Source organism: Schistocerca cancellata, chromosome 1 (genome assembly GCF_023864275.1).
Source record: "Schistocerca cancellata isolate TAMUIC-IGC-003103 chromosome 1, iqSchCanc2.1, whole genome shotgun sequence".
Taxonomy (NCBI): domain Eukaryota; kingdom Metazoa; phylum Arthropoda; class Insecta; order Orthoptera; family Acrididae; genus Schistocerca; species Schistocerca cancellata.
The window spans coordinates 332478235-332501695 of NC_064626.1; the positions used below are offsets into that span (position 1 = coordinate 332478235).

A 23461-nucleotide genomic window follows, 5' to 3' on the forward strand; every position below is an offset into this window, starting at 1 on the left:
CTCGTCGTCTTTTTACGTTGCCTGCCTTGCATATGGGGGATACTGTCCTACAGTTTGGAGACACAGTGCGGTTTCTGGGCCTCATTTTTGACTCCAGGTTGTCATGGTTGCCACACCTACGTGACTTGAAAGTCAGAACGCTGAAGGCACTGAACATCCTCAAGTGCCTCAGCCACAGGTCTTGGGGAGCGGACAGGGCGCGTCTCCTTCAGTTTTATCGAGCTTTCGTGCGCTCACGGCTGGACTATGGCTGCACAGTATATGGGTCAGCGAGGCCGTCTTATTTGCGGATCCTTGACGCTGTTCACCATGCTGGGATTCGACTGGCTACGGGTGCTTATCGGACCAGTCCCGTACCCAGCCTCTGTGCTGAGGCTGGCGAACCGCCACTTACCATCCGGCGGCAGCTCCTGCTGGTGCGCCAGGCTTGTAAGTTTCTTGCAGCTCCCAGCTCGCCTGCTCACCATCTTGTTGCCCTTCCACCTCTGGATCGCCTTTTTTCCCGCCGTCCCCGGGCTACTTTGCCGTTTGGGATCAGAGTGCACCGTGTGCTTGAGTCCCTCGGTGTGGAGTCTGTCCAACCCCAAATCCTGGGTTTTAACTGCCTGCCACCCTGGTTACTAATGAGGCCACGTGTGATTTTAGATTTATTGCAGTACAAGAGAGATTGCACTCCTGCCACCGTTTTTACTGCAGCATTTTCTGCTATTTTATCTGAGCACCACGACTATGTAGCTGTTTTTACGGATGGGTCGAAACAAGGGGATTCCGTGGGTTGCTCAGTTGTTTTTCCAGATCGTGTCCTCAAGGTCCGCCTGCCTCAGACTTTTACTGTCTTTGATGCAGAATTGTCTGCAATCTTGCGGGCACTGGAGCCGATGAGACTTTCTTCCTCGCTTAAATTTCTTGTCTGTTCCGATTCACTCAGTGCCCTTCAATCATTGCACCATTTGTATCCGGCGGATAAAGTAGTCCAGACCATCCAGGATGCCCTCCTCCGGCTACAGCGACTGGGGAAGGTTGTAGCTTTCTGCTGGGTTCCAGGGCATGTCGGAATTGCTGGGAATGAAAGGGCAGATCTCGCAGCCAAGGAGGCATGTCTTGATCCACACGTATCTCAGTGTGCTATCCCGTTGCACGCACTCACCTCGCTGTTGAGCTCCCGAGTCATGTGTCGGTGGGAGGATGAGTGGCTGGAAGTGACTGACAATAAGCTCCGTCTAGTCAAGCCCACAACGCGTGTGTGGTGTACTTCCTTTCAGCCCCGTCGACGGGACGAGGTTCTCCTCACTCGGCTTCGAATAGGCCACAGCCCTTTGACGCATGGCTTCCTGCTCCGGCGAGAAGACCCTCCATTGTGTGGTGCTTGCGGCGTCCAGGTCACTGTGAGCCACATTTTACTGGATTGTGTTTTATTTTCTGACCATCGGGCCTCGGCTGATTTGCCAGCGGACCTGCCAACTCTTTTGGGCAACACTCGGACGAATGTGGTTAAAGTTTTAAAGTTCTGTGCCTTGTCAAATGTTTTTACAAAGATTTTAGGGAGAGGATATTAATTTGCTCACTGTGTGACAAGCTCGTCCATCTTTTATGTGAGTGGCCAGCCAATGACACTTTCCTGTGTCATTCTTGTTGCTATGTTTTCCCTTCCCTTAGCTTTTACTTTCTTATGTAGTAATTTCTCTCTTTTCCTGCTTTCTTTGAATATGTTTTTCAGTTTTATTAGGTCTCTCCACATTCGTTCCTTTTAATGTGTGTCAGGGCGCTGATGACCTCGATGTTGAGCGCCCACAAACCCCAACACACACACACACACACACGCACACACACACACACACACACACACACACACACACACACACACACACACACGCACGCTTTTACCGTGATCCAAATGTACAAGTGACTCAATGACTTACTGAAAACGAATGTGATGTAACATAAGTTGTTCCTCATCTGTAAACTTTTCTTCATGTTTCTGTAGTTTCAGACCAGATTTGAGTGAATGTGCAGTTGGATTGCAGTCTTCTATACACCTTTATTGAGTACATTTGCTGGATATTTGCTTTGATCAATGTTAATCATACCATGTTTTCTTTTTCGTCTTATTATCACGTCAAGGCACATAGTTCACCAAGATCTCTTTATCTTAAATTGATTCATTAATTCTTTCTTCAGTTCTGTTATTTCTATTATAGAGGATGATTATGGCATCTTCATAAACAGCTAGAATGAGTATATTTTGCTACTCAATTGTGTGTAAAATTCAGGGATCATATTCTGACTTCTTTAGGTTCATTTTACGTAACGTTACACAAAAATTCTAACATCAAACAAGTGATGCCTGTTTTATGCAATAAATTGGCTTCTTCTGCTTGCAAATCATCATCTCCTCCCACTTCTTCATGTATCCTTCAGGTTGACGAATGTAAACTTGTTCGTTGAGATCACCATTCGGTAATGCAGTTAGAACCTCAACGTGTTCAATAATAAGGTCAAACAGGATATGAAGTGAAGAATGAAGAACAACAGATGTGAACTATTCATCAAAGTCCACTCCCAGTAGTGAGGAATAACATTTTGTCACAAAACGAACCTTACAATGTTCAATTTCACCCCTGATGTTTCTTTAACTTTTGGATATCCATTTTGAATTGATTGCCTTTCTGCCTGATGGTAAATTGGTCAAAGTCCAAGCATTGTTTTAAAGTAATAATTTAAGTTCATCATTTAAGGCTTCCTTCCATTTTCTGCAATTGTTATGACTCATTTCTTCTTTAATCAAATTTGGCTCAGAAATACTAGCAAAATAAGTATTATCATCATTAAAATATTTGGGGTTTGGCTTGCTTTCATGTCATTATGCTCTAATTTCTGACTGCACACCATCTATATCTGATTGATTGGTGTCCATATCCACACTACCATTCACTGTCTGCTCAATGTCACTATGCACTGATTCAAGATGAACTGCATTCCTGTCAACATCAGCAGCTTGTGTTAGTTCCGTTGTCTCTTCAACAGCATTACATGCTGCCACCAGCTGAGTGTGTCCAGTCGTCATCATCAATTGGATTACAGTTCATGATTCCGATTCCAAAATTGCACTTTGACTTTTCGATAAATTGCACATCACGGGCCTTCCCAGCTGTCTTTGGTAAATGTGGAGCACTCAGATTGTACACTTTAATAACTTGATTGGATGTGTCTTCTAACTTCTTTTGGTAAATGTACAAATGCTCGACATCCAAAGATATGTAAGTGACTTTGATTTATTTGACGACTTCTCCATAATTCTTTAGGAGTAACATTTTGAATAGTCTTTGTTGTTGATTGACTCTTCAGATGAATCACTGTGTTAATGGCTTCAGTCCTAAACTGTTTGCTTAGTCCTGCGTCTGTCAACATTCTTGCTTTTTCAATGATTGTCAGGCTGAGGTGATCCACAACTCTGTTTTGTTCTGGTGTATATCGAATTGTTGTTCGATGTTGAGTTCCAGTTGGCTTTAAGAATGACATCATATGCTGATTGACAAACTCTTCTCCATTATCTGTTCAAAGGATTTTAATTTTTTGATCATTTTCATTTTCTGCTCATGCTTTGAACTCAATCTTGACGACTTACCATCCGTAAAAATAAAAAGATAAAGTGTTGCACACCATGAAATCATGCTCATTGGTCCACAAACATCAGACTGCACTATGTCAAGTAGAGTTTTTGCTCTTCTGCTCTATTTTTTAGAAAAGCGTGTCAAGATTCATTTTCCATTTATGCGATAAATACTTAGGTCTAAATTGACATTTGTCCAGATCAGTCCATTGTCTATGTTTTCTTTTTATCAACCCATGCTTACCCTCTTCAAATGTCCCAGTATTTTATACCAAGATCCATAATTTTCATTTAATTGATACATGCCACTTACTTGAGTTGCAGTTTCGTACTGGTGTTCCAGAGATAGACAGATCACTTTTGTTGTATATACTGCATTGCACATCATCAAACAACACATCCAGTCCACGTCTTACTGTCTAACTGGTAGCAAGTTATATCCAAGGCTTGGAGAACATGCAACAATGTTAATAGCTACATGCCTGTTCTTGTCATCCGGGTTGTATCAATCATGTACCGCATGTACCTGGAGTCTACAGAACAGCCATTAATAAATTTTCATTTTCAGTTGTCACAATATTCACAGAATTTAAAGATTTATCTGGTTTCTTCTCAGTTCCATACTCACTCAACTTATGACAAACTTCCTGACATTTACAAGAAGTTGCACATCGCAGTTGATATGAGTCTTCTGACGTTCACTGTTTTGCTTAATAGCTGCCAGCACCGAATCTGTCATCTCATTTGTCAAAGGAAATTGATGTTTTGTTGATTCTTGAGTTTTTAAAATATCTATGGAATATACTGTCAGATCCCAGAGGAATGCATAACTTTAATATACAGTTATTATTGTGGAACATTAATACTGTGTATTCAAATTATTAATGAGTTTTGGTTTAATCATTGACTCACTACTCACTAGTAATACCAACACTGGAATTTTGTCATCATAATCAAGGATTTGGAAATCTGCAGAAGTCCACTTGCGTAATCACTGCTACAAAATTATAATCAATTTTCTCACCAATGCCCTAAATTTGTTGAGCAAGTGACAAAATTTTCAACAAATATACTTTGGTATTTTTCTCAGAAGAGTGTCAAATATTTATCAAGCATTATACCAGCCCGTTATAACTAGATGAACTCTTATCTTTGAATGCAGGTTGTAAATTTTGTCATTCTTGTTTAATAGTCACTGTTCCATGAAGTTTTGGATATAACAATGAATGTATAATGAAATATATTTTGGATTATGCTTTGGCTCTTCATCAGTATCAGCAATTGTTTGCCACAGCCCCTCATGTTTTAGGTACATTTCCATCCTAAATTACTAGTCATTGTAGTTAACCATGCCAGTCAATTTTCCAGAATCCATGATTGTCTACCCAAAGCCGCCACCTCCTCATCCTCCTCCTCCACCAGTGTTATCCCTATCTCCTCCATCCTCAATTGCCCCCACTTGCTGTCCCCTTTGCACCACCCCTGTTTCCCATGTTCACCCATTTCCCTCTTGCCCTGTGCTGGTAGGGCCCTTTGCTGGTATTGCAGTTCAACAACTTTGGTAACATGTCGGACTGCATGGGATCTAATCTTGGCCAGTAGGCAGTACTGCTAACGGTACAAGATGTAGTAATGCCATCTCCCGTGCTGATCTCAATGGGCCCAAAGACCACTCTCATCTTGCCAACCAGTTAATGCACTCAGTGACATTATAAACCTAGCCGCACTGCTCCTCTGCTTTCACTGATATTTTCACCTCGCTCTTGTTTTGGTAACCATACTGCACTGTTGTCCATGTTTCCCACTTTCTACGTGGTTTACTTGCTCATACTTTCTCCACTTCTGCATTCTTCATTGTTGTCTTCTGTCCACACTTCACGATCCACCGGTGCCAATTCAAAGCCCATCCGCCAGCTTAGGGCTCTCTCTCTCTCTCTCTCTCTCTCTCTCTCTCTCTCTCTCTCTCTCTCTCTCTCTCTCTCTCTCCCCCTCCTCCTCCTCCTCCCCCCCCCCCCCACACACACACACACACACACACACACACACAAAATTTTAGTTTCAAGTATAAATATTTGACTTCATATGAAAGCTCTGATATTTCTCATTGCCATGATAATCTTGAACTCACATGCAGCCATATCTGCAGGACAAATTGATGATTGACTCCTCAATAAACACCACATTTCATCAATCTGCACAGCAGCCCACATACATGTGTCCATTGCAGTGGGAAGCATTTCTGCTTCTTGGACAATTGTAGCAAAGGCAATGACATGCCCCCTGTTTATGTTGCAGCAAATTTTGTTTAATTATTCAAGCAGACAGAACCACAGTTGTTGCAGTATTCCTCGATGAAGTCAACAGTGTAGGAAAAGCTGTGCAGTTTGTTATGGCCGTGGGATCAAGCTGGGGGTTGTCCTGTGGTTTGATAATCTTCTGTGCTCCTTTACTGGCTCATTTCTGTAGATGAATGATGATTGCTGCAATAAAAATATTATTTAGTTTGAATAGTGAGTTGAGACTTGTATATTGTTTGATTGTTTCATTTGGTTTGTGGATGTAACCAGGTGTATGTGGGCTCAGTGCAGGGCAACAATTGCTGCATTATGTGCTGATTGAGGCAGTTCCTTTCATACAGTCTTCTCCCAGCTTGGAGATGCTTTGTGCACTATAGTACGATGAGTATAAGACAGTAGATAAAACTTGTGGTTATGGAATCATGTTTCAAAATTTGCCCGCATCTAAAATGAAAAAAAAAAGAAAAAAAAACATAAATATAGTGACAGGACACTAAATTTTTCTAAAAGGGCTGGATTGGCTATAAAAAATTGTCACTGCTAACATAACTGGTTGTAGCACTATGCAAATTACTGTGTGGAATGTATCTGGGGGCAATGTCTTACCAGTATGATGGCAGGACAACACCGTGTTAAGGTAAAGTAAAAGCGGTCACAGGTGTGAAGGAAAAATATACACTTGTAAAATTGGATTATTCCTTTCAAAATTAAATCTTTGTTCTTCTGTACATAAGTTGAAATTGACTAAGAGTTTCTATCTTTATTCTTGCTGAAAATAGTCTTGTGAAACTGAATTAGTCTTTATGAAGCAACCTGTATAATAAGCCCATTTCCTGGAGACAAAACATTCTGGCTGGTTTGAGCATGCACCGATGCTGATATAGCATGATTTTATGCCAATGAGGCATTCAGTAGGCTTCCTTTGATGCTTCCCCTTTGGCAGTTCTTTATAGATGGTATTTGGCATAACGCATACCTTAGTGCAGGCTGTTCTACCCCTGTGGCATGGGGCAAGGATGCTCTTGCCCACCACTCACCATGCCTGTGAGCAAGGGCAGAAAGTGTAGGCTATCCGCAAATAGCCCAATTGCAAGTGTTTCGTGCCTGTACAAAATGTTTGGCAACCCATTCCCAGAGAGCGTGGCCAATGGAGTATTATTGCCTGCACTATGGCCCAACTGCAAGACTGCCCACCTGTGATTGTGCCTGTCCAGCTACTTATCAGTGGGCATGTGAACTGGAGTAGCCTGCCATAGTGATCATAAGACATAACATTTATTCGGCCTAGTAGCACTTTATCTTTCAGCACTGTTGATCACTTCATGCTGGTGCATTATTTTTCACATCTTTGAAGTTTGGATAAATTTGAACCATTCTCTGAGTGTTGTAGCTTCACAAACAGTAGTGCATTTTAACTTCCTTTTAAATGTGCATTGAAACTTTTAAAAATTTTCCCTTTGTGTTTGTGCACTGCTATTGAATGATTTGTTTGAGCAGTATAAATGTTGCAGGATGCCGAAGAAGTATTCTCTAATTGGATCGAACATTTTTATAATGCTCGACCAAAGCCACCTGCGAAGCCTGGAGTACATGCAAATTTTGCTGAAAAGGTTGCATTTGAACAACGAGAAAATATCTACAAGGCTGAAATGGAACGTTGGAGGACAATAATGTTGCAGCAGACTAAAGTTAGTTTACATTAAAACACCGAATAAAATTCTGTTGTTTCTGTACACTGTATTTCAGCAGCATTTTGATGTTCATTATACGTGAGGCATAATATCTTTGGAAATTTTCAGGCTGTTAAAGATAAATTAATGAACATTCTTACATTTCCGTCTGGAGGATGGATGGTTGATTCGGGTCCTTTAGATAGGTGGGAGGTAGAGGAAGATGCCATCGAGGAAATTAACCTGCGGAAACAACAGATGGACTGTCTGAGACAGCTTTGCATCCCCAAGGTATAATGTGCTTACAGTTTGTGTGTTTTTCATATTAAATTATTTGATTAGGATGCTAGTTGTTTTTCTGCATTTTGTCTTCACTGAGATTAGTGTATTCACTTCTAACATGTCTTTTGGAAATACTGGAATTTCAACTCCTGAAAGTAAGTGTTGTCCGCCAATCTGTGTCTGTAATTTTGTTCTCTCTTTGTTTCTAAGCTATGTAGTATGTCCAGAATGGCCCCAGTTTTCTACAAAACGTGGTGAGTAGTGCACTCTGTACAGTTACTGAATGAAGCAAGAACAGCAGTCGATGTTGCTTCATCCATAGCCATTTCTGATCATCCAGCTTTGTTTGTTTATGACAGAGCCAGTTTCATGGAGTTCTGTGATATGTTCCATTGCTGCACTGTGGGTAACAAGTGGTCTGCCTGTTGGGATGAAAAGGAAGAAAAATCAGTCACAACTCGATAGTGAATATAGCTATGCTCAAGTGAAAGGTGTCATTGTTTGTCTCTTGTAATTAGGGTATCTGTTTGATATTAAGAGTGGCATGTAATATGGTATCTTGCAAAATGACCACGTCTTCAGAGGTTTGCTCCCTTTTCCATCTCATAAAGTATTTAGTACTTCAGGTGATTATAAAATACTTGTGTGTGCTGATGAAAGTAGCTTGGTAGTAAAAGATGTTGTGTGCAATGTTGGCACTGTTTAGAATAGTACAGTTCAAGACCCAAGTTCATGGCTTGTAGAAAGTAAACGAGTGCTGAATCACTGTAAGACTCAGTTTTTACTGTTTCTAATGCACAATTCAACAAAACCGATGTTCTAATTACACAGAATGGGCATTTGATTGGTGAGACGGAACACTTTTGATTTTTAGATGTACAGCTGGATAGTAAACTGTTGTGGAAAGCCCACACTCATGATCTTGTTCAGATACCTAATACAGCCATTCTTACTATTATAACAATATCTGAAGTAAGTGACAGCTTGACATGATAGATTAGACTCGGTTTTCGTTCCGTAGACCCAAAAAATGAGATGATTCTCGTGGGTGTGGAACGTGCCAAAGTATAACATAAAACATTTGAATACAATACGTACTACCCTCATCATTTGTTTGGAGATAGTTTAAATAGGTTAATACAATTCAATAAACTGGGACAGCTAATATTTACAGAATTAACATACTGTCAGAATGAAACACTGTTATGCACTATTAATAAATTTATCATACACAAAATACCTACTCTTGACAGTTGTGTGACCAAGTGTTGTCAAAACTGAAATCTTACAGATATTTTTACTTAAGCTGGCTTAACAGTCTCTATTAAGATATTCATCTATGGAGTAGGAGTTGCCTATCAAAAAGTCTCAAACTCTGTTTAAACCGTGCTTTATCTGGAACCCAGTTTTTAATGGTTGCTAGTAATTTATTGAAAATGTGTGTTCCTGAATAATGGACCCCTTTTTGGACCAAGGTAAGTGATTTTTAGGTCTTTATGTAGATTATTCTTATTCCTAGTATTGATACTATGTATTGAGCTATTGGTCGGAAATAGAGATTTATTACTTGCAACAAATTTCATTAAGGAATAAATATACTGAGCACCACAGATGATTCTTACCAAATGCTTTTGCACCCTAAAAACGTTTGCTCGGTTTGATGAGTTGCCCCAGAATATGATCCCATATGACATAACACAATGAAAGTAAGCAAAGTATGCAAGTTCTTTTATATTTATATCTCCTACATCTGACAACATTCTGTTGACAAATACAGACTTGTTTAGGCGCTTAAGCAATTCTGTGGTACGTCATTCCCAACTGAATTTATTATCGAGTTGTAATCCCAGAAATTTAACATTGTCAACCTTTTCAATCTGCATGTCATCATGTGTTATACTCACACTGGAAGGAAATCTCTTACAGGTTCTGAACTGCATATAGTGGGTCTTCTCAAAGTTTAATGACAATGAATTCAGCTTTAAACCACTTATTAGTGTCAGTGAAAATTTGATTAGCAGCTATTTCTAAATCTGTACTGGACTTGGTACTTATTGCAATGCTTGTATCATCTGCAAACAAAACAAAGTTAGCATCTGGCAATGAAACAGATGAGAGGTCATTAATGTTAGCAAGAAAAAGTAATGGACCCAAGATGGAACCTTGAGGAACACCACATGTAATTAATGCCCAGTCAGGTGAAGACTGACTGCTTACTGCACAGGTATTTTGCAAAGACGCCCTTTGTTTCCTGATAGATAAGATTTTGACCATTTCGCAGCATTCCTGGTGAAACCATAATATTCTAATTTAAGAGAGTGTTGTGGTTCACACAGCCAAAGGCTTCTGACAAGTCACAGAAAATGCCAGTAGCCTGTGATTTATTATCTAATGAATTAAGTACATTCTCACTGTAAGTGTAAATACCTTTTTCTATATCAGAACCCTTCAGAAATCCAAACTGTGACTTGGACAATATATTATTTGCAGTCGATGCTTAAGGAGATGCTTGAACACAACCTTTCCAAATATTTTTGAGAAAGCTGGCAAAAGTGAAATTGCTCGATAGTTTTGTTGTTGTTGTTGTTGTTGTTGTTGTTGTTGTTGTCTTCAGTCCTGAGACAGCTTTAATGCAGCTATCCATGTTACTCTATCCTGTGCAAGCTTCTTCATCTCCCAGTACCTACTGCAACCTACATCCTTCTGAATATGCTTAGTGTATTCATCTCTTGGTCTCCCTCTACGATTTTTACCCTCCCTGCTGCCCTCCAATGCTAAATTTGTGATCCCTTGATGCCTAAGAATGTGTCCTACCAACCGATCCCTTCTTCTTGTCAAGTTGTGCCACAAACTCCTCTTCTCCCCAATTCTATTCAGTACCACCTCATTAGTTATGTGATCTATCCATCTAATCTTCAGCATTCGTCCGTAGCACCACATTTCGAAAGCTTCTATTCTCTTTTTGTCCAAACTATTTATCGTCCATGTTTCACTTCCATGCATGGCTACACTCCAGACAAATACTTTCAGAAACGACTTCCTGACACTTAAATCTATACTCGATGTTAACAAATTTCTCTTCTTCAGAAATACTTTCCTTGCCATTGCCAGTCTACATTTTATATCCTCTCTACTTCGACCACCATCAGTTATTTTGCTCCCCAAATAGCAAAACTCCTTTACTACTTTAAGTGTCTCATTTCCTAATCTAATTCCCTCAGCATCACCCGACTTAGTGCGACTACATTCCATTATCCTCATTTTGCTTTTGTTGATGTTCATCTTATATCCTCCTTTCAAGACACTGTCCATTCCATTCAACTGCTCTTCAAAGTCCTTTGCTGTCTCTGACAGAATTACAATGTCATCGGCGAACCTCAAAGTTTTTATTTCTTCTCCATGGATTTTAATACCTACTCCGAATTTTGCTTTTGTTTCCTTTACTGCTTGCTCAATATACAGATTGAATAACATCGGGGAGAGGCTACAACCCTGTCTCACTCCCTTCCCAACCACTGCATCCTTTTCATGCCCTTCGGCTCTTATAACTGGCATCTGGTTTCTGTACAAATTGTAAATAGCCTTTTGCTCCCTGTGTTTTACCCCTGCCACCTTTAGAATTTGAAAGAGAGTATTCCAGTCAACATTGTCAAAAGCTTTCTCTGAGTCTACAAATGCTAGAAACGTAGGTTTGCCTTTCCTTAATCTATTTTCTAAGCTAAGTCGTAGGGTCAGTATTGACTCATGTGTTCCAACATTTCTATGAAATCCAAACTGATCTTCCCCGAGGTCGGCTTCTACCAGTTTTTCCATTTGTCTGTAAAGAATCCGCATTAGTATTTTGCAGCTGTGACTTACTAAGCTGATAGTTCGGTAATTTTCACAACTGTCAACAACTGCTTTGTTTAGGATAGGAATTATTGTATTGTTCTTGAAGTCTGAGGGCATTTCACCTGTTTCATACATCTTGCTCATCAGATGGTAGAGTTTTGTCAGGACTGGCTCTCCTAAGGCCGTCAGTAGTTCCAATAGAATGTTGTCTACTCCCTGGGCCTTGTTTCGACTCAGGTCTTTCAGTGCTCTGTCAAACTCTTCACACAATAACGTATTTCCCATTTCATCTTCATCTACCTCCTCTTCCATTTCCATAATATTGTCCTCAAGAACATCGCCCCTGTATAGACCCTCTATATACTCCTTCCGCCTTTCTGCTTTCCCTTCTTTGCTTAGAACTGGGTTTTCATCTGAGCTTTTGATATTCATACAAGTGGTTCTCTTTTCTCCAAAGGTCTCTTTAATTTTCCTATAGACAGTATGTATCTTACCCCTAGTGAATTTAAGTCTCTACATCCTTACATTTGTCCTCTAGCCATCCCTGCTTAGCCATTTTGCACTTCCTGTCAATCTCATTTTTGAGACGTTTGTATTCCTTTTTGCCTGCTTCATTTACTGCATTTTTATATTTTCTCCTTTCATCAATTAAATTAAATATTTCTTCTGTTACCCAAGGATTTCTACTAGCCCCCTCATCTTTTTACCTGCTTGATCCTCTGCTGCCTTAACTACTTCATCCCTCAGAGCTACCCATTCTTCTTCTACTGTATTTCTTTCCCCCATTTGTGACAATTGTTCCCTTATGCTCTCCCTGAAACTCTGTACAACTTCTGGTTTAATCAGTTTATCCAGGTCCCATCTCCTTAAATTCCCACCTTTTTGCAGGTTCTCCAGTTGTAATCTACAGTTCATAACCAATAGACGGTGGTCAGAGTCCACATCTGCCCCTGGAAATGTCTTACAATTTAAAACATGGTTCCTAAATCTATGTTTTACCATTGTATAATCTATCTGATACCTTCTAGTATCTCCAGAATTCTTCCATGTATATAACCTTCTTTTATGATTCTTGAACCAATTGTTAGCTATGATTAAGTTATGCTCTGTGCAAAATTCTACCAGACAGCTTCCTCTTTCATTTCTTACCCCCAATCCATATTCATCTACTATGTTTCCTTCTCTCCCTTTTCCTACTCGCGAATTCCAGTCACCGATGACTATTAAATTTTCGTCTCTCTTCACTACTGGAATAATTACTTAGTAGATATTGTCGGAAATTCCATGCGGCTTTTCGCGGATGATGCTGTAGTATACAGAGAAGTTGCAGCATTAGAAAATTGTAGTGAAATGCAGGAAGATCTGCAGCGGATAGGCACTTGGTGCAGGGAGTGGCAACTGTCCCTTAACATAGACAAATGTAATGTATTGCGAATACATAGAAAGAAGGATCCTTTATTGTATGATTATATGATAGTGGAACAAACACTGGTAGCAGTTACTTCTGTAAAATATCTGGGAGTATGCGTGCGGAACGATTTGAAGTGGAATGATCATATAAAATTAATTGTTGGTAAGGCGGGTACCAGGTTGAGATTCATTGGGAGAGTCCTTAGAAAAAGAAGTCCATCAACAAAGGAGGTGGCTTACAAAACACTCGTTAGACCTATACTTGAGTATTGCTCATCAGTGTGGGATCCGTACAAGTCTGGGTTGACGGAGGAGATAGAGAAGATCCAAAGAAGAGCGGCGCGTTTCGTCACAGGGTTATTTGGTAGCCGTGATAGCGTTACGGAGATGTTTAGCAAACTCAAGTGGCAGACTCTTCAAGAGAGGCGCTCTGCATCACGGTGTAGCTTGCTCGCCAGGTTTCGAGAGTGTGCGTTTCTGGATGAGGTATCAAATATATTGCTTCCCCCTACTTATACCTCCCAAGGAGATCACGAATGTAAAATTAGAGAGATTTGAGCGCGCACGGAGGCTTTCAGACAGTCATTCTTCCCGTGAAGCATGCGCAACTGGAACAGAAAAGGGAGGTAATGACAGTGGCATGTAAAGTGCCCTCTGCCACACACCGTTGGGTGGCTTGCGGAGTATAAATGTAGATGTAGATGTGGATGAATTTCTTTTATCTCATCATACATTTCATCAATTTCTTCATTTGGTGGTATCTCTTTACCCCCCTTCTTGTAAAGAGGCTTAACTTCAGCATATTTTAGCCAGTCTGGAAATGGTCCACTGGTAAGAGAGTGATTACACAAATAACTTGAGATAGAACTCAACTCGCATGAGCACTCTTTGAATAGCTTTGTTGACATGTTATTGTACCCACTGGAATACTTAGATTTTAAGGATTTTATAATGGATGATACTTCTTTAGGAGACGTGAGTGTCATTTCCATTTTACTGAAGTTATTTTTAAAGACTGGTCTCGGATACTCCCTTGCACTGTTCACCAAACCTGATAACCCCAAGCTGTCAGTAACAGAAATTAAGTACTTGTTTAAGAGGTTTGCAACACTACATGTACTTGTTACCAAAGTCTCATTTATTTTTAGAGCTATCTGTTCCTCTTCCTTTTTGGCCCCTCCTGTCTCTGTCTTCACAATGTCCTATACACTTTTTATTTTGTTACCTGATGTAATTATCTTTTTCTCATAATAAAGCTGCTTTGATTTCTGGATTACGTGCTTCAATGTTTTGCAGTATTCTTTGTAATACATTACAGTTCTAACATCAGAGCTTTTCCTAGATAGTACATAGTGTTTCCTGTTTGTCCTACATGATATCTTTATCCCTTGTGTAATACACAATTTATTTTTTGACTTCTGTGTGATTTTAGTTACCTTTAGAGGAAAACAATTTTCAGAAGTGGAGGCAACTTTATTAATGAATGCTTTGTATTTTCCATTTGAATCAGGCATATTGTGAACGTCTATACTGTCCATGTCTTTGAGCAATTTCCTGAATTTCTCAATTTTTGGCTTATTTATTACCCTCCTGTACTCAGATTTAATAGATTTTTATACTGACAAGTTTCAACATTTAACACAAGATGATGCATGTCATGATCAGATAGCCCATTTACTATTGGTTTTGTGATATGACTTTTTTTCCCTAGATTTGTCTACAAAGATATTAAGAATAACAGTCTCAGAGCATTTACATATCCTAGTAGCAAAGTTTACGGTAGGAACTAAATTGAATGATAGTTTTAGTGACGGCAATTATTGTTCACTGACAGAGCTTTTCAATAAACCCACATTAAAATCCCCAGCAACCACTATTTCCTTGTTTTTTACTATGAGATGGAATACCAGAGCTTCCAGATTTTTTATGAAGAGGTTAAAATTTCTTGAAGATGATCTGTATATACCTACTGTTATAAAGGTCTTATTATTAAATACTACTTCTGTTGCACAAGCTTATAAGTGCTGCTTTGAGCAAAATTTATTAATATCAGAATTCTTGAAAACAAAACAGTTTCTGACAAATATGGCAACTCCTCCTTTCTCCACATTTTCTCTACAGAAATAAGAAGCTAACTTAAATCCTGTAACATTTAACATATCTATACCAGTGGTCACATGATGATCAGAGCGGCCGATAATATCGACTGGTTTGCTCATCTCTAATTCTTCAACACAAATAAGCAACTTATTAAGCTTACTCCTTAGTCCTCAGATATTCTGATGCAGTAAGGATAACTGATTTTGTGCAATGGCTGAATTACAGCTCGATGAACCTAATATTCCTGTCAATTTTTGAATATCTCTAGTTTGTCAGAGGCTGTCTGCATGAATTGTGTGTTTTAGAATTTGTTTTCTGGTTGCCTCTTTTATCAATGTGAATGTCATTTTCAGCCTTTCTATGAACATCTTTTGTTTATGCCCTCCCTACCCTAAAAAAAACTGTTGATCTGTCACTTTTAACCACTGGTACTTCACCACTTGTGACATTGCCCCCCCCCCCCCCCCCCCAAAGTTATTTGCTAGTAGCCCAGACAGTTTTCCCTTTGCTTTCCTGTTGAGGTGAAGGCCATGCCTAATATAGTCCCACCTGCTGATGGTCAACAGGAACCACACTGATATGAGACCCCATATCTGATCCAAGCAGCTGTTCCACCTCTAAATTAACTCTCCTAACAGAGGAGTTTAAATGAGGCCAATCATGGCACCTAGAACAGAGACAAGCCCAACAGCAGTGTGTCTCGTTGCTGAAGCTATATTTACCAGGTCACTCTCAATTGAATAGTAAGGGTTCCTATCTGTGCTGTTGTCCTATTACCACCGTGTCTTCCTTTGTGAAGTCTTTACAAAGTGAACATACATCCTCTATCACCTGACCCTAGTTGATCCTGCAACAGTTGGCCAATACCTTTACCATGTGAACTACCTAACAACAAAACTTTCTTCTTCTTCACAGCTTTTTCTGACTTCTTACTTTTCAAACATTTTTTGTAAGTTTGTTGTGTAATGTCTACATCTATTTGTGGCTCATAAGTTCCCAACTGTGACAACAGATCAAACCTGTTTCCCACATTCACAACCACACTGTCTGAGAACGTCCTATTCCTATTTCTCCTATAACCTGTTGCCACTTCCGCACCTCTCTTTTCCCTTCTCCCTCCTTAACCTTTCCAGATCTTGTTTCACTTTGTCTAGGTCTGCCTGAAGGGCAGCAATCTTCTTCTCCTGTTCCACTATCTTCCTATCTCTACAGCAGATCCTATGCAACCGATGAGCCTTGTTTATTTCCCCAATTCCCAGGCCTCTACAGTCACCCACATAAAAGAAACTGCAACAAGCCTCGCACCACACCCCGGAACTAATAATCCTACGGCAAGTCATACACTTCTCACTCATGGCAAATAAATTTTAGCTTTAGTGTGAGTTAAAACAAGAATAACTTCTGGAGAAACAAAAATGATGAAAAGTAGTCTACATTGCTTATTTTCGTTTGCATATGACATTTGGTATCATATTAGGGATAACTCTTCCCATTCTCGAAGGGTATTTTTGGCTCAGAAAGAGGCGGTTTGGGCAATAAGCAGTAAGATCATGAACCTCTTGTCAACTCGTGTTCATTAGTATGGTATTCTAACATTGACTCCTCTGTATATATGGGGTGAGTCAGTAACTAGTGCCACCTAGAATAACTCTGAAAGTATGATGGTAGTTGTAAAGTTTGTGGGACAAAAGTTGCATGAGACAACGGGGGCCATAATATGATGATGGTTTCTTGTTGCTATCTGTGGTCGTGTCATAGATATGAAGGTCAACTTTGTTTTTTGAAATGGGATGCTATAGTTTGGTACTTATTTTCTAAGACTAATCCAATGATGTGTAACTGTAAGGTCTTTGAAGGTCAAAAAGGTGGCATGAATGTCCATTTACAGAAGATGTTAGAGGTGATGACCATTGGCATCAGTGCAGTGCTGCAATCTTCTTATCATGGATTGAGTGTATTCCTTATCACTTTGGCTCTTATTGAAGCACATGCTCTGACAATTCTCTCTTGTATATCGTGCAAATAGTAAATATTCGCTGAATATGCCATATCCATCTAATGTGCCATTGACGTGTAAACACCATTTGACAGTTTCGCAGTAGAACACTAATAGGACCAGTAAGACTAGTATCGTCAAATCAAGCGAATGTAAATGATGTATTCCTTCAAAGAACAAGTTGATATGTTTCTCATTTATGGAGAATGCCAAAGAAATTCAGTGAGAGCTAGACTTATACGCTGAAAGATATCCTCAATGTACTAACCCTACATGTTGTACATTTAAATGTGTGTATGATAAATTGAGAACAACTGGATCTTTACTGCATCGGAAACATATCCGGCAAAGAAAAGTTGATAACGAGGAAATTAAAGTTGGTACTCTTACCACTGTGGTATGAGATCCTTGTTAGTTCACGTCAAATCGCAAGGGAATCTGGCATGAGTCAGATTAGTGTTGTTAGTGTTCTGCATTTCCATAAATATCATCTTTACCACATCAGTCTCCACCAAGAATTAACTGGTACAGATTGTGTGTGTTGCATTGAATTCTACTGATGGGCTCGACTTCAGATTCGGAGGGGTGACACATTTATTAATTTGATTTTATTTACTGACGAGGCTACATTCATGAACCATGGAAATGTTAATTTGCATAATATGCATTATTGGGCAACTGAAAATCCATGTTGGCTGCGGCAAGTTGCACGCCAAAAATAGTGCTCGGTGAATGTATGGTGTGGGATTCAGGAGGACAGAATTATAGGCCACTATGTCATCTTAATGGTAGGAAGTACACCACATTCCTGCAAGAAACATTAAGTCTGTTATTGGAAGAAATACCTGTAGGAACAAGGAACAGAATGTGGTATCAACACGGTGGGTGTCTGGCACATTTTTCGCTGATGGCTAGAAATGAGTTGCAGAGACAATTCCCCAATCATTGTATTAGACGAGGAGGAAATATGTCATGGCTGGCTCATTCGCCAGACTTGACCTCTGTGGATTTTTTTCTTGTGGTGATTCGTTAAAGACATTGTTTATAAATCTGTTCCAACTACACCTGAAGATATGTGAGAGAGAATTGTCAGAGTATGTGCTTCGATAAGTGCCAATGTGATAAGGAATACTGTAGTTCGCATAAATAACGGGCCGCAGATTTGGTGATTGCATCAGATAGTGACCCGTATGGGTTCCACGGGATTTACATCAGGCTCCGAGACAACGACAGTTACACTGCTGAAAGATGACATTGCCATTAGAGAAGACACTGAGCATGAAGGGATGCAGATGGTTCGCAGCTGGCAGCATATCTTCAATTACTAACACAAGTCCCTTGTAAGTGCAGGTGAATGTCTCCCATAGCATAATACTGCTTCCACCAACCTGCGTCTGTGGCGTGCTGCACATTTCGAGTCAGAATTCACCCCGATGACTCAATTTATGGAGACGACCATTAACACAATGTTGCACAAAATGTGATTCGCCCGGAGCCGACACATTTCTATTGATTGTTATCTCAGTGGTCCCGTTGTCACTGAAATCCTATTTGACAATATCACTGAGTCAGCATGTGAACATGCAGGGGTGGTATGCTGTGGAGTTCCATGTTCAACATTGTACAATGAATGGTGTGCTCCGAAAGACTTGTGCATGCACCAGTGTTATGTTCTTTCAGCAGAAATGTCACAAGTCACCAGGTATCCTACTTTCAGCACAGACTAGTCTGTTAACCCCGCATTCTGTGAAGTCATGGATGGCCACCATTTAGCACCTAGTCAAGTTTCACTGTCATTCTACCTCTTTCCGTAGATGCTCACGGCAGTAGAATGCAAACATTTGACAAGGTTTGCTGTTTTCGAGATACTCGTTCACAGGCTATGCATAATAAAAATGTGCCCTTTGCCAAAGTCACTTATCTCAATGGATTTCCCATTTGCAGCCCATATCTTTGCATTTTGGTTCGTCATCCATGTCGCTCAGCCCACGTCTTGTGTCCATAGTGCCACCAGGCAGCATCCAACATCAGGAGGGAGCAGTGGTCATTACGTTTGGGTCATCGGTGTATCTATTCTTTGATGATGTCATTTCCTGCTAACAGTATCAGTTTATTCCCCAAGAATTAGCAGCTTTTGCTCACTCAATACTTGGCAGATATGCAATCTGCATTTGGATTGCACCTCCTTAAGTCATGTGCAGAAAGCCGTGGAGTATTTTGCCACATCCATTTTTCAGTAAGCTATCACATGAATTAAAAAATTTCAGCAGTAATCCTCATGCTTTCAAATCCAAATTGAAGAGTTTTCTTGTGGGCCACTCCTTCTGTTATGTTGAGGAGTTACTGGAAAAAAAATTCTTGTGTTACAGTGTCGATCACATTTATTAAACTTATAGTTTGTTGTCTTTTTAGGATTTGTAAACATTTTTTAATCTATTATTACTTTTCTGTTGTAATTTAGTGTACTGACACATTCCATGACAATGGACATTTGCTCCTACAGAATTAGATGTGTAAAATAAAATAAATACATTTCTATCTACCTGTTTTTGTTACAGAAGGGTGCACGTTATACAATCAGCAGTAAAGTTTACTAACACATCAGTCAGCCTTTGTGTACTGTTATGAGGTTCCACATTTTCATCTGTAGGCAATCTACATAATTTGTTATCTCCATTTGGGAAGATTTGTCTATGCATGTGTTGGTTAAGACTTTACATACACTTGTTATATGTCACAGGAAAATAATGCAAGGCTATCATGACTCGAACTAGTCAAGAAAATATGCTCTGAATATAATTTGTGTCATAAAGGGAAGCACATGGGTCATTGATCCCATCATAGCTCTACATATGTACCATGAGCTGCTGTGACCTTATCTAGACTATGCCTACCTGTTGCATTGTGCAGCTGCTGCTGCTGCAGACATTGAACAGGTATCATTTAAAAAGCATAGGAGCCTTAGGATCCACTCTGACAAATTCACAATTAGCCAAAACAATGGAAGCACCTTTACCAATAAGCAGAAAGTACCTCAGCAGGAAATTTGTACTGCAACACCACTAGCGTTTTATGGATGAGCGAAAAATAAAAGTTGCTACCTTACTGGAGGAAGCTACACCACTTAATATTGGACTCACAAATAAACAGCATTACTGGAGGAGGCATTTTCAATGCTAAACGTGTTTGAGTCTTACTGAAAAACATGAATGCCACCCTATTCTAAGCAACAGTATGAAAATACCAAACAGTTATGGGAATTACATATTAATATAATCTATTCTGATAGCCTGGTGTGTGTGTGTGTGTGTGTGTGTGTGTGTCCTTATTTTATGGTTATTGTTAGTGTACATTACTTAGCAGTTTGTGGAAAGGCAATTCTGTGCGAACTGGGTTTCTTGCATTTTACTTATACATTTAGATTAGTACTAATTTACATTATGTATCCCACAGTAACATTTTCTTAGCAATAGAAAACTACTGTTTTACTTCTGTTGTTACTAGATAAATCCTAAGTCCTTAAATTTCAGGTTGTCTTATTGCTTCACACATTACATCATAAAATGGGAGACTACAGGGAGTGTATACAACTTGCTGATCTTGTTGTTGACGAACACTATGGATTATACAAGGCAAGTATATACATATACATTTCTGTACACTGTGAATTTCAAGACCTACCTTGTGCTCTTAGAAATGACGCTAAGTGTACTTCGTCTCTTCTAATGAATGGAAAGGGACTAAATTAGAGGTTTCAAAATCTTTCAGTGACACAAAGAAAGAACTACAATCATACTTAGCAAATGCTTATTGAATAGAATGAAATTTTCACTCTGCAGCTGAGTGTGCGCTGATATGAAACAGGCTGGACTGAGACTCTAGCTCGGGACCTTTGCCTTTTGCGTGTAGGGGCGCTACCATCTGGGCTACCTGAGCATGACTCATGCCCCATCCTCACAGCTTTACTTCCGCCAGTACCTCGTCTCCTACCTTCCAAACTTCACAGAAGCTCTGCTGCGAAACTTGCAGAACTAGCACTCCTGGAAGAAAGGATATTGCGGAGACATGGCTTGACCACAGCCTGGGGGCTGTTTCCAGAATTAAATTTTCACTTCACAGCAGCGTGTTGTTAACAAATACCAGCGACAAGCACAAAAGATGTGTCTCTCAGCCACATTTAATCATGTAATGATGGTAGTGTAGGTTTAGAAACTAAATTTAAAAAAAAGTTATTTTGGGAGTTGCTGTAAATGTATCTTTGGATCATATATTCTTGTATCAGATGGAAATTTAACAAGCTGACACAGTATGTATGAGGATAATATTGGTCAGTAGTTAGTCTCCTTATGAGAGTCAGGCATACAGTCAAACCTAGGTTATGGCCATAGGAAATAGGTAGCATTACTTATTCTTACTATTTCATGTGTAACTTTGTAATTTTTACTGTGAGATCTCTCTCTCTCTCTCTCTCTCTCTCTCTCTCTCTCTCTCTCTCTCATATCAGGGACCATTTCATGTACTTACAATGGACATACACCAAAATTACTTGTTGACGATTGAGTTTTAAAATTATTTTGTTAAAATTTACTTCTTTTACATAAATAAAATCATGTGTCCACTGCGTAGACAATGGTCCTCAGCAAAGGCAGTGACAGTATGCCTGCTGAGATAATGTACCAGTTCTGCTGTCTGTTTAAATCTGTATTATTGTGCTTTCTGTATAATAGTGAGTAATTCAATAGTGTTTGTTTGTCCATCAGGTGTATACTACAGAAGGACTTCAAGATTTACTTGCAAAAATATGTGAATCATCTCTGGAACTCCTTCATCAAAAGAAAGATCCGTGGGGCCTACCTATTACATCATAGTGTCCATAAAAATTCAATACATGTCATATACCACTGCCTCTGCACTGGGGTTGGTACTACCTCCATTGCAGAACCCTAATGGAACATAAAGACCTCATAAAAAGTCCAGTGCCAAACAAAGTATTAATAAAAATGTGTAACTTTTGTAACTAAGCAATAAATTAATTTTTTTGAAATTTGTAAATCCCTTTCTCTGTCCACACACACACACACACACACACACACACACACACACACACACCTATTCATTCACACAAGCAAGCTTACCTCATGCACCCATCTCTGGCAGCTCAGACCAGAATGCAAATGTCATGTAGAATGGAAGCAGAAATCTGGAGGGGTTGGGGAAGGGGAAAGGCTTGCCGTGTACAGGTGGGGGGAGGAAAGAGGGCTGTCTGGTGAAGTGTGCAGAACCAGACTGCCAATAGGTGTAGCTTTGGGAGGCTGTGGAGAAGGGTGGTGGGGTGGGGGGAGCAGGGGCAAAAAGGAGTGGAGTGGGGAAAGAAGGGCAGTTGCATTGGCAGATGGTGGCACAGACAGAGGGTGGGGTATGAGAACAGAAAGGAGGTGATAGGACAGAGGGAAAGGAAGTTGTTGGCTGGAGGGTATGGGGACAGTATGTTGTTATAGGTCAAGGCCAGGATAATTTCTGGAGCAGAGAATGTGTTGTAATGACAACTCCTATCTGCGCATTTCAAAAGAGCTATTGGTCCAGATGGCTTGGTAGTGAAGTAACCTTTGAAATCAAGCCTGTCATGTCCAGCTGCATGTTGTGCCAAAGGGTAGTCTTCTTACTCTTCGCTGTTCCTTCTGGTGGACAGCAGGTTGGTGGTCATACCAATATGAAAGCTGTGCAGTGACTGCAGCAGAGCTGGTATATGACGCAGCTGCTTTCACAGGTGGCCTGGCCACTGATGGGGTGATATAAGCCCATGACAGGACTGGAATATGAGGAATAGGAAGGATCTTAGATAGGATACCCCTCATTTTCTGGCTTTATGATAGCTAATTAGATCCCTAGTGCAGGACGTGGTTCAGTTGCTCTAATCTGGGGTGGTGCTGGGTTTCTGGTGGGTGATGAGATGATGAGTGATATGTGATGATATCACAAGGGAAATCTGTTTACAGACTAGATTTGGAGGGTAGTGCCTGTCTTTGAGGCATTTAGCTTACTTGGCAAGAGAATTCTTGTAATTGTAGATATGCTGCCCATGCTTGGACAAGCTGATGAGAATGATTTTTTGAGATACAGGGGATGACAGCTGTCAAAATGTTGAGTTTCATAGGGACTGAGGTGTGGATAGAGCTATCAGGAAGGTGGAGATCAATATTCGGGAAGGCGGCACATTTAATTGAGAAGGATCAGGTGAAGTGGATGGGGTAGAAGATGTTGGGGT

At 40.0% G+C, this 23461-nt stretch overlaps 1 protein-coding gene across 1 annotated transcript in view; it reads left to right on the plus strand.

The window, feature by feature from the left end:
* LOC126173321 (nuclear pore complex protein Nup107) overlaps positions 1-22240 on the plus strand; it is a 238460-nt gene extending 216220 nt beyond the window's left edge. The window contains exons 13-16 of the mRNA XM_049920947.1: positions 7419-7595; positions 7707-7868; positions 20727-20828; positions 21957-22240. Coding sequence (XP_049776904.1) covers positions 7419-7595; positions 7707-7868; positions 20727-20828; positions 21957-22064 — 549 coding nt within the window. The 3' untranslated portion in view covers positions 22065-22240. The remainder of the gene's footprint in view (positions 1-7418; positions 7596-7706; positions 7869-20726; positions 20829-21956) is intronic.
* Positions 22241-23461: the final 1221 nt, after the last annotated feature.